The sequence below is a fragment of the Anolis carolinensis genome, chromosome 1 (assembly GCF_035594765.1).
Source record: "Anolis carolinensis isolate JA03-04 chromosome 1, rAnoCar3.1.pri, whole genome shotgun sequence".
Taxonomy (NCBI): Eukaryota; Metazoa; Chordata; class Lepidosauria; order Squamata; family Dactyloidae; genus Anolis; species Anolis carolinensis.
In genome coordinates, this window is record NC_085841.1 from 14,003,742 (window position 1) to 14,018,715 (window position 14,974).

The window sequence follows — 14,974 nt, forward strand, 5'->3', positions numbered from 1 at the left end:
CATATTTGTGTAGAAGCTAAAGAGTTTATGAATGTTTCTCTCCCACATATCCTTGTCAACTGAAACAATCTGGCTGAAAAATGTTTAAAAACTGAAGTGAAAATAGTATTCAACTTTTTAAAATTCAGTAAAATTCTTACTTGCAAACCTGACATGTCAGAATCACTAATGGTGATTATTGAGGCACATCAATTCAAATAGTTTCCATGAAACACATTACTTTTAGTTTATTTTCTGTGTGTGGTGTTTGCTCATCTCCTCATTCATAACTAATTAAATGATAGTCTCAACTGCAATAGATTTCTTCTTTTATAAGTGTTTTTAATTAAAAAAAACTGTTCATGCATTGAATAAATTGATATACTGCAGCTGATACTAAACACTGCATTTAGGATACAGATTGAGCATTCTTTTGCTGGAATTAAGAAATCCAAAATCATCTACAGAGGTGGCTGAGATAGTGACACCTTTGCTTTGTGCTGGTTCTATGCACGTAAACTTGGTTTCTTGCACAAAATATTGTGTACAAAATTACCTTCAGGCTATGTTTATGTGATATGTATGAAGCATAAACGACTTTATGTTTAAAAACTTGGGTTCTATCTCCAAGTTATAGGCAAATATAGGTATCCACTTCCTAAGCATTTCAGGTAACGGATACTCAGCCTGTACCAAAACAAAAAACAACAACACCCACCTACATTATAAATGGCTAAATCCCAAAGCTATTTTTATTTTCTTAATATAAAATTGCCCGATTCTCACCAACTATTCCCAGTCTTTCTGGTGACAAAAGACCACAAGCAGCAATTGCTCTAAGAAGCTCTAGCCTGCTAGCGTTGACAGTATGGGGCTAGAGGCATCAATGGCATGACTCAGATTTTATTTTTATTGTGTGCCTTTAGGTAAACTCCAATTTATGGTAACCATAGGGGTTCCTTGGTAAGATTTATGCTGCTGATGTTTTCCGTTGCCATCCTCTGAAGATATGTGTTTTGTTCAAGGTTAACTATTGGGTTAACTCTTACAGTCACAGTCCAACACTCAAACCATAGATAGTTTCATACATTCAGGGGTGAAGATCTGTATGTTAATATTCCACAAACATCAGCACAAGAGTATTACCTTGTGGCTATGAATCTGAGAACAGCTTTGAGATGCCTTAAAGACTAACTAGTTTTATCTGTCATGACCCTTCATGGATTCTAGCTCACCGCTTCAGATGTGTGATGCAAACAGGCAGTAATATGTGAAGTCCTATGTGAAATAAGATTTATTAGCCTTTAGAGTGCCAGAAAATCCCTTTTTTTCTTTTTAAAAAACAACACTTCCCCCTCTTGAATCGAGAACAAATGTCTACCAGGATAAGAAGTAATAGAAATCTTTCTTACTTGGATTACCGATTACAGTTTTTGTCTTTCTTTATAGGTCAAAGACAACACTTTGAATTGTGTCCAGAATGAGAGCAGGAGCCAGGGCAGCATTTGGAACAAGGGAATTGTATGATCTCCGTAACCAGCCCGTTTGCACTCTGCCTCCAGGTTTTTGTACCAACTGATGTTTCCAAACACTCTTTGAGGGCAGCCCTGTGTGTAATCCAAAGAGGATGCAACCACGACATGTTTCACCATGGTGAGACAGAGCATCTCCAGGAATGGGGGCTGTTGACACTAGCTTTAAGTACCACCTGGCTATTGCAAAAACCTAGGACTCCAAACTAACTCCAACAATACTGGCAATCTGTGGGGAAGGGGGGGCACAATCCAATGGCTGAGGAATTGAACAAGAATCCTCAGCATCACCTTCTGGGGTACCCCCTCAAGTTACATTCCCACACAGGACCCTAGAAGACATGCAGCTGATGATCTCAAAAGCCACTGGAGGTCTGGCAGATCCAACAGGGACACATCCCCCTATCTAGTTCCTGGCAGAGGTTATATACCAGCATGAACAAAGCAATTTGTGGGGTTGTTGTATGTCTTTCGGGCTGTGTGGCCATGTTCCAGAAGTATTCTCTCCTGACGTTTCGCCCACATCTATGGCAGGCATCCTCAGAGGTTGTGAGGTATGGATAAACTAAGTAAGGAAAGGAAAGAATATATATCTGTGGAGAGTCCAGGGTGTGGCAAGAGTCCTTTGTCACTGGGAGCCAGCATTAATGTTTCAGTTAATCACCCTAATTAGCATTGGAAATGTTTTGTGTCTTGCCTGGGGGCATCCTTTGTTCAGTCAAGCCCTCAAAGTGTTGGTTCCCATCTACTGTTTTGATTTTGGAGTTTTGTAATACTGGTAGCCAGATTTTGTTCATTTTCATGGTTTCTTCCTTTCTGTTGAAGTTGTCCACATGCTTGTGGATTTCAATGGCTTCTCTGTGTAGTCTGACATAATAGTTGTTGGAATGGTCCAGCATTTTTGTGTTCTCAAATAATATCCTGTGTCCAGGCTGGTTCATCAAATGCTCTGCTATGGCTGATTTCTCTGGTTGAATTAGTCTGCAGTGCCTTTCATGTTCTTTGACTCTTGTTTGGGCGCTGCGTTTGGTGGTCCCTATGTATACTTGTCCACAGCTGCATGGGATACGGTAGACTCCTGCAGAGGAGAGAGGATCCCTCTTGTCCTTCGCTGACCGTAGCATTTGTTGGATTTTCTTTGTGGGTCTGTAGATAGTTTGTAGGTTGTTGTGATGTCTCATGGGCCATGTAGTCCCCTTCCTAGTATTATTGTGGCAGACGAAGAGGAAAACTTGGGTTTCCCACTGTTTCAGCCAGAATTGGAGCCCCTGCACCTGCAAGATGTTTGCCCACAAGAAGTCAGCCAAACAAGCCTTGAGCAGAAATCTCCCCCGTTCTCTCGCCGGGATAATTATAATCGAGATAGAGGCGCTAGGGAGGCGAATCGCCAAAGCGCCAGAATTGCTGCCAGACAATTAGATGATTAAGCCTGTTTCCCTTGGGAAATCTTAAGGAGTCATGCATCTGGACACAGTATGGGTTTCACTTCTTGTTCCCCAGGGAAAGTGTTCCTTGGCGGGAAAACGAGATCCTATATAGGTGTTTACCCGCAAGGAAATCCTTGCGGAGTCAATTCGTCAGCTTCAGGAGTAAGATCGTGTGTGGACTACGCTACTCCAGTTCTTTGTTCCCAGGACCTTGCCACGGACCTTGTTCTAGTTCCAAGCCTGCCTTGTCCCCGGATCTCGCCACGGACCTCGTTCTTGCTTCTTGCCTCTTGTTGCCTCGTATCAAATCTTATTTGCCAAGAATCTAGTTTGCTTCTAGCCTTGTTGTCAAGTCCATTGGACTAAAGGACCCTGTCATTTCCCCGGTTGAGTGGATTATTGGATTATAACTTTGGACTCTAATATCATATATTGGACATTGTTTTCCTGGACTATATTTGACCTTTCCTGAAAGGTCTACTTCTGAACTATATTCTTCACTTGTTTTTATTGACTTTATATATTCCTTTAATAAAGATATTAGATAGAATCTGGCCTCTGCGCATGGTTATTGGTGCTCTGTAGCCTGGGTCCTGACAGTTGTGCTTCTTCATCAGTTTGCCTATGCGGTCAGTGGTTCCCTTGATAAGGGAACCACTGAAAGGTAAGAACACCTTTCCTCTGGGTGGATCTTTGTCTTGACTCTTATGGCTTGTTCTTGGCCTTGCAGCTCTTCTGATGTCTGTGGTGGAGTATCCATTGGCCTGTAGAGCCCAGTTTAGGTGGTTGAGTTCACCTTGGAGGAGGTGAGGTTTGCAGATTCTTTGTGCACGGTCTGTCAGGGATTTGATTGTGCTCCTTTTTTGACTAGGGTGATGGTTGGAGTTTTTATGAAGGTATCTATCTGTGTGTGTAGGTTTTCTGTAAACTGTGTGGCGCAATTGTTGATTGGGTTTGCGGATGACCAGAACATTTAGAAATGGCAGTTTTCCTTCCTTTTCTTTTTCCATGGTGAATTGGATGTTTGGGTGGATGCTGTTAAGATGGTCCAGGAACTTGTTGAGTTCTTCCTCTCCATGGCTCCAAATTGTGAAGGTGTCATCTACGTATCTGAACCAAACAGTTGGCTTTTTTGGTGCTGTTTCTAGGGCCTGTTTTTCAAAGTATTCCATATAGAAATTTGCTACTACTGGGCTGAGAGGGCTCCCCATGGCCACTCCATCCTTCTGTTCATAGAATCCAGTGTCCCACTGAAAGTAGCTAGTGGTGAGGAAATGGTGAAACAGGGCTGTGATGTCTTCTGGGAAGTTTTGTTTGATTAGTGTGAGGGTGTCAGCTACTGGGACTTTGGTAAAAAAGCAATTTGTGTCACATAACCAGGTCTAAAACCTGAATGAAACTGATTTTGGTAATTTGCTTTATCCAAGAATCCTTGGAGTTCTATTAGCTTGCCTAAACATGAGATGTTGGGTACTGCCCAGTACGTATATAGAGGGACGTCTTTTTCAAGAGAGGCTTCACAACTTCCTCTTTAGTCATGTTGAAACCTTGCCCTATTGTGAGGTGTATTCACTACTCCCTTCACCCACTTGGTCAGTCCCATTCTGGCCCTTTTAATGGGCCAAGAAGGGCAAGGGTTTTCAGCTTTATTCCAGCTTTATTCAAGGTACTCGGGACGTTGTTTGTTCTTGTTTCATTGAAATTACATCTCAGGCACATATCTTGCTGTCTTGTAGATACTGAAAAAAGAGGTGTGAACGAATGAGTCACTTACCTAGTACAATTAAGTAATTATAACTGTCTCCCTTGATAATGTGCAAGTAAAAAATGCCAGAGGAGTAACTATGCCAAAGTAGCAGTGCGCCGAAGCAAAAACTTCTTAAAGAGAAACATCCAGGGTATTCTTTTAATGATGGTGTCACTAGAGTGTGAAGAACTATTGTGCTACTGGATCTTCCCAAGATTATTCAAAGTAAGCAACTAATTGCTATAGAAGTGTGATCATGATAGGAGTGGTTGTGGTTCCAGCAATTAACTAGCAGCTGAGAGCTAGTCTGAATGAACTTTGCCATAAAGAGCCATCCAAAGCGGGATTCCCCACCAATATACATGTGTATGATTACCACACTTATTTTCTTGCTTTGTGTAAATTATCTTGAGTCACCAAACGTTGAAGAGCCTTTTGCTTCATCAGAACATCTAGACTAATTTTCACTTCCATGTTGTGGAAGTGGACCCCAAATTTAAACATTTCTTAAAATGAGAAGGAGGTAGATAGAGATAGGGAGTTAAATCCAGCTGCATCTGAATGGGTTCTGGTATCAAGTACACTAAATATGCTTTATTCTTGATCTTTACTTTAAATGTCCAGGGATAAATACCAATAGTGAAAACAGGTGTTGTGAAGCTGCAATCCAGTTCATCTTCTGCCAAGTCTCTTTGGGTTGCAAAACTGAGCTGAAAAACTCATTTTATAGCTTGTTGTATATTATTTGGGGTATAGGCAGAGAAGCAATTAAGGGTTACTATAAAGCCTTGTCCCCATTCTCCCTGGTTCCATATTCTTCAACAGTATAGGTATCCTCAACACCAGATACTCTCAGGCTCATTATACCTCCACCTGTTTTCTTTCTTCTCCTTCCTCTTTGCTTCTTCCCATTCTTTCGCTCCTCCACCTAATTCCTCTTTGTTCCATCCCATTCCCACTTCTTTTACTATTGCTCCACCTTTCTTTTTGTCTCCTGCACACAACATCCAATTTCTTTCTGTTCAGTTTCCTCCTATGTTTGAACTCTTTAGGCATAAATGTCTTAACATGTGATACATGCTTGGAAGAGCAATAATATATACTCAAATGACTGAGCTCTTTATCCTGGATTGGTTTAGCAACTTTCTTAGGCCCTTTTGCACTGTCCTTATATTCCAGGATCTGATCCCAGATTATCTGTTTACCAGAGACTAGCCGTACCTGGCCACGCATTGCTGTGGCCCAGTCTGGTTCAATGAAAAAAAACTCAGAAAAGAGTTCTTTCTCCCCCCTTGGATTATATATATATATATATATATATATATATAGAGAGAGAGAGAGAGAGAGAGAGAGAGAGAGAGAGAAGCCTCCCACAGGATGGTAAAACATGTGGGTGTCCCCTGGGCAACATCCTTGCTGACGGCCAATTGTCTCACACCAGAAGTGGCTTGCGGTTTCTGAAGTCACTCCTGACACCCTTTCCATGGCTAGGCCTCAGAGCCTCAGCCTTGTGTAACTCTTCGTGAGTGGCAAGGAGACGGGCCTAGCTGCACCAGTTGCTAAAGTGCGGAGATTGCTTGCTCGTTGCTTGTGCCATTACTAAGGGGAGGAGCTGTCTATTACGATGGTTGCTAAGGGAGGAGGGATGTGCTTGGTCATTGCTTAGGGGAGGAACCATCTGTTAGGATGGTAGCTAAGGGAGGAGGAGACTGATTGGCTGTTGCTTAGGGGTGTGATTTTACCTTTCTCAGGTGTGTCAGATTTGTGAGAGTAGGCTTAAAACCCATGGCAGTTCGAATGCTGTTGTGTCCAAACTTCATAGTAGTTTGTGGAGTAGTTTGGGAGATATGAGGTCCCTCACTGGCAGACATTACATTTTTATTCATATAGATTATGTGGCAATGAAGACTCATATATTCCCGTTCAAAGCAAATAACCTGGGATCAATCCTGGGATATAAAGGCAGTATAGAAAGGACCTTAGGCAGCCTATAAAACTTCTACCCCACTTTGGATTCATAGTGTTGTTTATGGAGGTGAAAATTATTTTTTCACAATTTTTGTGGACTCTTCATCTGCCTCAGCAAAAATACCCGAGTCCAGTGGCACCTTAAAAGGCAACAGCTTGCATGGACTGCAGCCTCTCTAATGAAGTAAATTGGCAGAATTGAAATGTTAATATGGTTTTAATTTTTTGGTTTTTTAATCTCATATATTGCATTTCATATAAATTGACTCAGTCAAAGAAACTATAGAAGGCTGTTGAGGATAAGATGACTTGGAGATCTACCATCCAAAGGGCGCCATACGTCAAAGTCAACTTGAAATCAGCTGACAACCTCAAAAAGCATGTAGTAATGATTGTTATGCTATATACGCATGTATGTATGTATGTGTGTGTGTGTGTGTGTGTATGTGTGTATATATATATATATATATATATATATACACACACACACACGTGTGTGTCTATATATATATATATATATATATATATATATATATATATATATAGACACACACATATAGGGTCCCCTGGTGGCACAGTGGGTTAAACCATTAAGCTGTTGAACTTGCTGACTGAAGGGTCGGCGGCGGTTCGATTCTGGGGAGCGGGGTGAGCTCCCACTGTTAGCCCAGCTTCTGCCAACCTAGCAGTTTGAAAACATGCAAATGTGAGTAGATCAAAAGGTACTGCTTCTGCAGGAAGGAAACAGCTCTCTTTGCAGTCATGATGGCATGACCTAGGAAGTGTCTACGGACAACGGCAGCTCTTCTGTTAAGAAATGGAGATGAGCACCACTCCCCAGAGTCAAACATGATTAAACTTAATGTCAAGGGGAAATCTTTACTCATGTGTAAGTATAGAAATTTTAGTTAAAAATCAACCCCAAAAACAAGGGTTGACTTATCCATGAGTCAATGTGAATACTGTACCTGAGCTCTTATGAAAAAGGATCAATCTCCTTCTCTTAATAGAGTGTTGAAAGGCACATGCTTAGTCTGTTCCAGGTGGTGAAGGGGATTATGGCAAATTGCAGTACGTCCTCCACATTCACTGCGGTTAGATTCCTAGAATGAACATATTTTATCAAATTCGTGAATAACCAAATCTTCAAAAATAAAAAAAAAAATAAAAAAAAATGTGGAGGGAAGACTGCCTGTAATCATAAAGTTCTGTACATAGCTCTTCAAGACCTGAGGTGGGTTGTAGAGGATAGGGTTTCTTAGAGGCCTCTCATTTATAGGGGAACCAAAGTCAACTTAAAGCAAAAAAGAATGTGTGGTGATGATAAAGACAACGAACTAATTATACAATGTAAACACCGTACAGGATGCTTGACAAGAAGCGCAGTTCCCTTGCCCTCAGGCTTAACAAACTGAAGACATGACACACAAGGAAAGGGCATGGCACTGTTGAGGAGAGGATGACTTGGAAGTCTCTCATTCATAAGTAAAAGTCAGCTGATGGCAACAAAGAACATATTGTGAAGACGAAAATCAAGAAGTATTCAACATTTGTGTTTGACAAGGACAAGAACAGTTCCCTTGCCCTCAAGCTCAATAGTTTAGAAACACCACAGACAAGGGAAAGGAATGGCAGTGTGGAAGTGGATGAAACCCAGTGTTTTCCCTCCCTTTCCTACCTTTCCATTTTCCCTCACAGGTGTGAGTTTGTGTGGAGGTTTAACTTCAGGGCCTTTACTGCCCAGGTAGAGCCTCCTTTATATCGAGCCTGAACGGCCCCTCTAGAAGTCAAGATTATTGTACTGTGGATATATCATGAGAAGCCATGTCTGACTAGAAAATAAAACATCTGGTATGGCCAAAGATATTAAGAAGAGGGGAAGGCCCCATTCCAGTTGGATAGGCCCAGCCAAGCAAGTCATAACTGCCTTGAATCTGCAAGACCTGAGCAGTCCTACTCTTGACCCACATGTTTTTCTGCAGCGAGGAGTCTGTTGGAAACTAAGTGGGGTTTATATATCTGTGTAAGGTCCAGGGTGGGAGAAAGAACTTTTGTCTGTCGGAGGCAGGTGTGGATGTTGTAATTAATCACCTTGATGAGCATTTAATGGCCCTGTGGCCTCAAGGCCTGGCTTGAGGCCACAAGATTTGGTTAATTTTCATGGTTTTCTCCTTTCTGTTGAAATTGTCCACATGCTTGTGGATTTCAATGGCTTCTCTGTGTAAGCTGACATGGGTGACAGAGTGGTCCAGCATTTCTGTGTTCTCAAATAATATGCAGGTTGGTTCATCAAGTGCTCTGCTATGGCTGACTTCTCTGGTTGAAGTAGTCTGAAGGCCTTTCATGTTCCTTGATTCCTGATTTTGGAGTTTTTTTTAATACTGGTAGCCAGATTTTGTTCATTTTCATGGTTTTCTCCTTTCTGTTGAAATTGTCCACGTTTGTGGATTTCAATGGCTTCTCTGTAGTCTAACATAGTGGTTGTTAGAGTGGTTCAGCATTTCTGTGTTCTCAAATAATATGCTGGACCCAGGTGGGTTCCTCTGGAGGGGCGGAAGCCATTCTGGGATTCAGGAAAGGTATCTTCTGAGACAGGTAGAAGGCGGTTTTGGAAGGATTCTTGGGAGGACCTTGGTTTTGATTATAGGCAACACAGATGGAATTGTTCCAGGAGTTGAGTGTGACGTTTGTAGATGGTCCACGCTTGATTTAACAGTTGTAAGAGACCTCATGGGCTATCCAGTCCAACCCCTTGCCAAGAAGCAGGAAGATGACATTCAAAGCACCCCCGACAGATGGCTATCCAGACTCTGCTTAAAAGCCTCCAAAGAAGGAGCCTCAACCACACTCCGGTGCAGAGTTCTACTGCCGAACAGCTCTCACAATGAGGAAGTTCTTCCTAATGTTCAGGTGAAATCTCCTTTCCTGTAGTTTCAAGCCATTGTTCCCTGTCCTAGTCTCCAGTGCAGCAGAAAACAAGCGTTCTCCCTCCTCCCTATGACTTCCCCTCACATCTTTATACATGGCCTTCATCATGTCTCCTCTCAGCCTTCTCTTCTGCAGGCTAAACATGCCCAGCTCTTTAAGCCGCTCCTTATACGGCTTGTTCTCCAGACCCTTGATCGTTTTAGTCGCCCTCCTCTGGACACTTTCCAGCTTGTCAACATCTCCCTTCAATTGCGATGCTCAGAATTGGTGTGGTCTGACCAAGGCGGAATAGAGGGGTAGCATGACTTCCCTGGATGTAGATGCTATACTCCTGTTGATGCAGGCCAAAATCCCATTGGCCTTTTTAGCCGCCGCATCACACTGTAGGCTCATGTTCACCTTCCTGTCCATGAGGACTCCAAGATCTTTTTCACACGTACTGCTATTGAGCCAGGCGTCCCCCATTCTGTATCTTTGCATTTCATTTTTTTTTCTGCCTAAGTGGAGTATCTTGCATTTATATTTGTTGAACTTCATTTTGTTAGTTTTGGCCCATCTCTCTAGTCTGTCAAGATCGTTTTGAATTCTGCTCCTGTCTTCTGGAGTGTTAGCTATCCCTCCCAGTTTTGTGTCGTCTGCAAACTTGATGATCGTGCCTTCTAACCCTTCGTCTAAGTCGTTAATAAAGATGTTGAACAGAACCGGGCCCAGGACGGAACCCTGCGGCACTCCACTCGTGACTTCTTTCCAGGATGAAGAAGACGCACTGGTGGGGGGAAATTATAAAATGCATGATAGTTGCCGCTCAAGCAACAGTTACCTTGGGTTGGAAAGAGCAAACGACGTGGGAAGTTAAAAAATGGTATGAATACCTAGCTGATTTTATGCTTCAGAATTATATCCTTGAAAGAAGAACTAAACATATATCAGGCTGAATAAAAAAGAACTGGGATTTGAAATGGGGAAGATTGATAGATAAAGTCAAAGGACAAAGAAAATATAAAGAATCGAATCATTCTCTATTTATGATTGATCAATTAAAATAATATCTGAATGAAAGAAAGTACTGTTCCCAGAGGGTGGGGAGAGGGGTGAGAAACCAATTGACGTAAGTGGGAGATAAAAGTGGAATTAGTAGGTGTAATGTTACTGAGAATATGTGATTGGAAGTGTATGTTGAAATGGTGATGGATTTTGTTGTTGTTCTGCTGGTATTTACAATAAAAACATATTAAAAAAAGAAGACGCATTGGTGAGCACTCTTTGCGTTCGTTCACTTAGCCAATTCCAGATCCACTTAACTGTAGTTTTGCCTAGCCTACATTTGATTAGCTTGTTTGCCAGAAGGTCATGGGGGACTTTGTCGAAGCCCCCACACCCTTCCCTCCCTCCCTCCATCCAAAAGGGTTGAGAACGTTGTAAATAATCATATTGATTAGCATTAATGGCCTTGCCTGATTTGTGTCCTGGCTTCTTCCTGCCTGGGGGAATCTTTTGTTCAGAGGTGTTAGCTGCTCCTGACTGATTCGTCTCTAGAAAGCTCATATTAGCTGCGAATATAAGGAGCCCCCAATGGCGGAGAGGGTTATAGCCTTGTGACTTGAAGGTTGGGTTGCTGATCTGAAGGCTGCCAGGTTCAAACCCCACCCGGGGAGAGCGCGGATGTGCTCCCTTTATCAGCTCCAGCTCCATGCGAATCCGGGGAGAGTGAGTGAGCTCCATCTGTCAGCTCCAGCTCCTCATGTGGGGACATGAGAGAAGCCTCCCACAAGGATGGTAAAAACATCAAAAAACATCCAGGCACCCCCTGGGCAGCATCCTTGCAGACGGCCAATTCTCTCACACCAGAAGCAACTCAGGTTGCTCCTGACATGAAAAAAAGCTGCGAATATAGAGGAAGAACCCTCCCTCCATCCAAAAGGGTTGAGAACGTTGTAAATAATCATCTTGATTAGCATTAATGGCCTTGCCTGATTCGTGTCCTGGCTTCTTCCTGCCAGGGGGAATCGTTTGTTCAGAGGTGTTTGCTGCCCCCGATTGATTCCTGTCTACAAAGTTCATATAGAGGAAGAAGCAAGGCCAGGGCGCCAAGAAGAGGTTGCTGGCTTGCCTGACATCCTCCCCTCAGGCTGGATAGGATATTTTATAATCTAAAGATACCTCAGGCAAGGCATGGCAGCGTGGACGTGGCCTCGAGGCCGGCCCCTTCCCTCGGGGGGGGTGTTTAGTGCACACTTTCCCCCTCAGAAGAGAGAGAGAGCGCGCGAGAGAGAGAGGCCGCCATTCCCCTCAGGGAGCCTTCCGCGCGTCGCCCTCCCTCCCTTCCCTCCCGCCCCCCTCGCCGGAAGTGACCTCTACCCTTCCCGCCCCCCTCCAGCGCGAGGCCGGCGGTCGTTGGTTCGCTGCTTCCGTGTCTTCGTCACCAGGCGCCGCTGTGACAGGAGCCGAGCCGGCCAGAAGGCAGGCGCCTGCCTCGTTCTCCTCCTCCTCCTCCGCCGTCGCCCCGCAGCCATGGCCGGCCTCGGGCCTCCGGGAGCGGCCTGGCAGAAGGAGCTGGTCTACAACAAGCTGCTGCCCTACGGCGAGCGCCTGGAGGCCGAGGCGGGCCTGCTCTTGGCGCAAATCAAGCTCAGCCTCGGCCGGGCCGTGCAGCTGCAGGAGCTCTGGCCCGGAGGCCTCTTCTGGACCAGGAAGCTCTCCACGTGAGTGGCAGCACCCCCCCCCCCCGGCCCCGGCCCCCCAGGGGGTGTGGGGTGGAGGAGGAAGCCTGGAAGGGGAAAGGTTGGCTTGGAAGGGCGCCAGGAGCTCCCCTCTCTCTCCCTCCATCCAAAAGCGTTGAGGATGGGCGTGTTAGTGGCCTTTGGGTGGGCTAGGAGCAAGGGTAGAGGCAGGATGAAGCCCCAAAGAGGGTTTAGTGTCCCTTTGAAAGACTCCCAGAATTGGATGAAGCCTGAAAAGTGGAAAGGTTTGCTTGGGAAAAGCTCCAGAAACCCACCCCCTCTCTCCCTCCATCCAAAAGGGTTGAGGATGGGCGTGTTAGTGGCCCTGGGGTGGGCTAGGAGCAAGGGTAGAGGCAGGATGAAGCCCCAAAGAGGGTTTAGTGTCCCTTTGAAAGACTCCCCAAATTGGAAAGGTTTGCTTGGGAAAGGCTCCAGAAAACCCCCTCCATCCAAAGCAACCGGTAGGCTGTTAGGGATTATGGGAGTTGGAGTCCAAAACACCCGGAGGGCCAACATTTGCCCATGCCTGCTAAAGGTGATCTCTTTGAAAGACTCCCAAAACGAGATGAAGCCTTAAAAGTGGAAGGGTTTGCTTGGGAAAGGCTCCAGAATCCCATCCTCTCTCTCTCTCTCCATCCAAAAGGGTCGAGTACATTTGTGTTAGTGGCCCTGGGGTGGGCTAGGAGCGCAGGAAGAGGCAGGATGAAGCCCCAAAGAGGGTTTAGTGTCCCTTTGAAAGACTCCCCAAATTGGAAAGGTTTGCTTGGGAAAGGCTCCAGAAACCCCCCTCCATCCAAAACAACTGGCAGGCTGTTAGGGATTGTGGGAGTTGGAGTCCAAAACACCCGGAGGGCCGACATTTGCCCATGCCTGCTAAAGGGGATCCCTTTGAAAGATTCCCAAAACAAAATAAAGCCTTAAACGTGGAAAGGTTTGCTTGGGAAAGGCTCCAGAAACCCATCCCCCCTCTCCCTCCATCCAAAAGGGTTGAGGATAGGTGTGTTACTGGCCCTGAAGGGCTGGTGGAGGCAGGATGAAGCCCTAAAGAGGCTTTAGTGTCCCTTTGAAAGACTCCCAAAATTGGATGAAGTCTTAAAAGTGGAACGATTTGCTTGGGAAAGGTTCCAGCAGCCCCCCCCCCCCAATCCAAAAGAACCTGTTAGTGGCCCTGGGGTGAAGCCCTAAAGAGCAGGCAGGGGCAACCTTCGGTCCTCCGGGTGTTTGGACTTCAACTTCCACAATTCCAAACATCCAGAGGACTGAAGTTTGCCCATGCCTGCTAAAGAGGGTCCCTTTGAAAGACTCCCAAATTTGGATGAAGCCTTACAAGTGGAAAGGTTTGCTTGGGACAGGCTCCAGAAACCCACCCCCCCTCTCTCTCCATCCAAAAGGGTTGAGGATGGGCGTGTCAGTGGTCCTGGGGTGGGCTAGGAGCACAGGTAGAGACAGGATGAAGTTTTGAAAGACTGCAGAAGCTCCCCATCCTCCATCCAAAAGGGTTGAGGATAGGCATGTTAGTGGGATTCTGGAAGGGCATTGCCTTTAGACCCCAGAAGACTCCCTTTAGACTTCAGAAGTGCCCCCCTTCCATCCAAAAGGGTTGAGGATAGGCATGTTAGTGTCCCTGGGGTGGGCTAGAAGAGCAGGTGGAGGCAGGATGAAGCCCTAAAGAGGGTTAAGTGTCCCTTTGAAAGACCCCTAAAATTGGATGAGGCCTTAAAAGTGGAAAGGTTTGCTTGGGAAAGGCTCCAGAACTCCCCTTCCAAATCAATCCGAAGTAACCTGTTAGTAGCCCTGGGATGAAACCCTAAAGAGCATGCATGAGCAAACTTTGGCCTTCCAGTGTTTAGACTTCAACTCCCACAATTCCTAACAGCTAGTAGGGTCCCTTTGAAAGACTCCCAACATTTCTCCCTCCAAAGAATTAAGGGAAGCTCTATAGGTGATTGTGGCCTGGTCTAGGAGGAGAAAGATGGGCAGTGCAGTACAGCAAAACACTCCATAATCCTCTCCGCCACCAAAAGAGTGAGGATCCTCCTATTAGTGGCCCTGGGGTAGATTGGAAGGGGATTGGGGTAGGAGCGAAAGGAGGCAAGAATGAGCCCTGTAAGGAAAAGGCTCCCTTTGGAAGACTCCGACTTCCCTTTTCTTGCAGATCCTGTGGGTGACTGTGGAGTGGACTTGGAAGGGTTTTGTGGCTGGATAAAGAAGGCAGGGACAAGGTCAAGCCTTACAAAGGGGAAATTTTCCCCTTGAAAGGCTCCAGAACCCACCTTTCCAAAAAGCTGGTAGTTGATCTTGTGGGCGGAGAAGTTGGAGTGAGGAGAAGTTGGGGTAGGATTTAGCCCCTCAGAGGAGCATGACATCCTTTGAAAGACTTCAACTCCACCCCCAAAGGGCTGGAAGGGGTTTCCAGTGAGAGAAAAAAGTTAAGGCAGGTTGACACCGGCTTTCCTTTTAAGGACTTCAGAACACCATCACCCTCTGAAAGCTTGATGGTGGTGAGATAACCTCCTCATCAACTTAGTGGAGCTATTTCTCAGTCTTAATGAAGGGTCATGTTTGATGTCCTGGGTTAGTTTTTGTTATCATTGCCCTCCTTCCCAGGCTTTTCTTCTAGGGAGTTTCCTAGTTTCCTTGTGTCTGGGGACAATTTCTCCCCACTTCTCTCCC

The 14,974-nt window shown here is 45.1% G+C and overlaps 2 protein-coding genes and 1 long non-coding RNA gene across 4 annotated transcripts in view; 1 reads left to right on the forward strand and 2 right to left on the reverse strand.

The window, feature by feature from the left end:
• The window catches only part of erlec1 (endoplasmic reticulum lectin 1), a 462,586-nt gene that overhangs the window by 302,639 nt on the left and 144,973 nt on the right, over positions 1-14,974 (reverse strand). The gene's annotated exons all lie outside the window — the stretch shown is intronic.
• LOC103277577 (uncharacterized) lies at positions 301-11,906 on the reverse strand. Its single transcript, XR_505507.3, has 3 exons — positions 11,742-11,906; positions 7,622-7,756; positions 301-4,677 (listed from the first exon to the last, which is right to left on the reverse strand). It is a non-coding gene; the product is annotated as an uncharacterized LOC103277577 (long non-coding RNA).
• psme4 (proteasome activator subunit 4) overlaps positions 11,964-14,974 on the forward strand; it is a 94,519-nt gene continuing 91,508 nt past the window's right edge. Inside the window, exon 1 of one of the 2 annotated variants that reach the window (XM_062968839.1) lies at positions 11,964-12,283. In XM_062968839.1, the coding sequence (XP_062824909.1) occupies positions 12,093-12,283 (191 nt within the window). In that variant the 5' untranslated portion in view covers positions 11,964-12,092. The remainder of the gene's footprint in view (positions 12,284-14,974) is intronic. The other variant, XM_062968840.1, reaches the window with a different exon arrangement.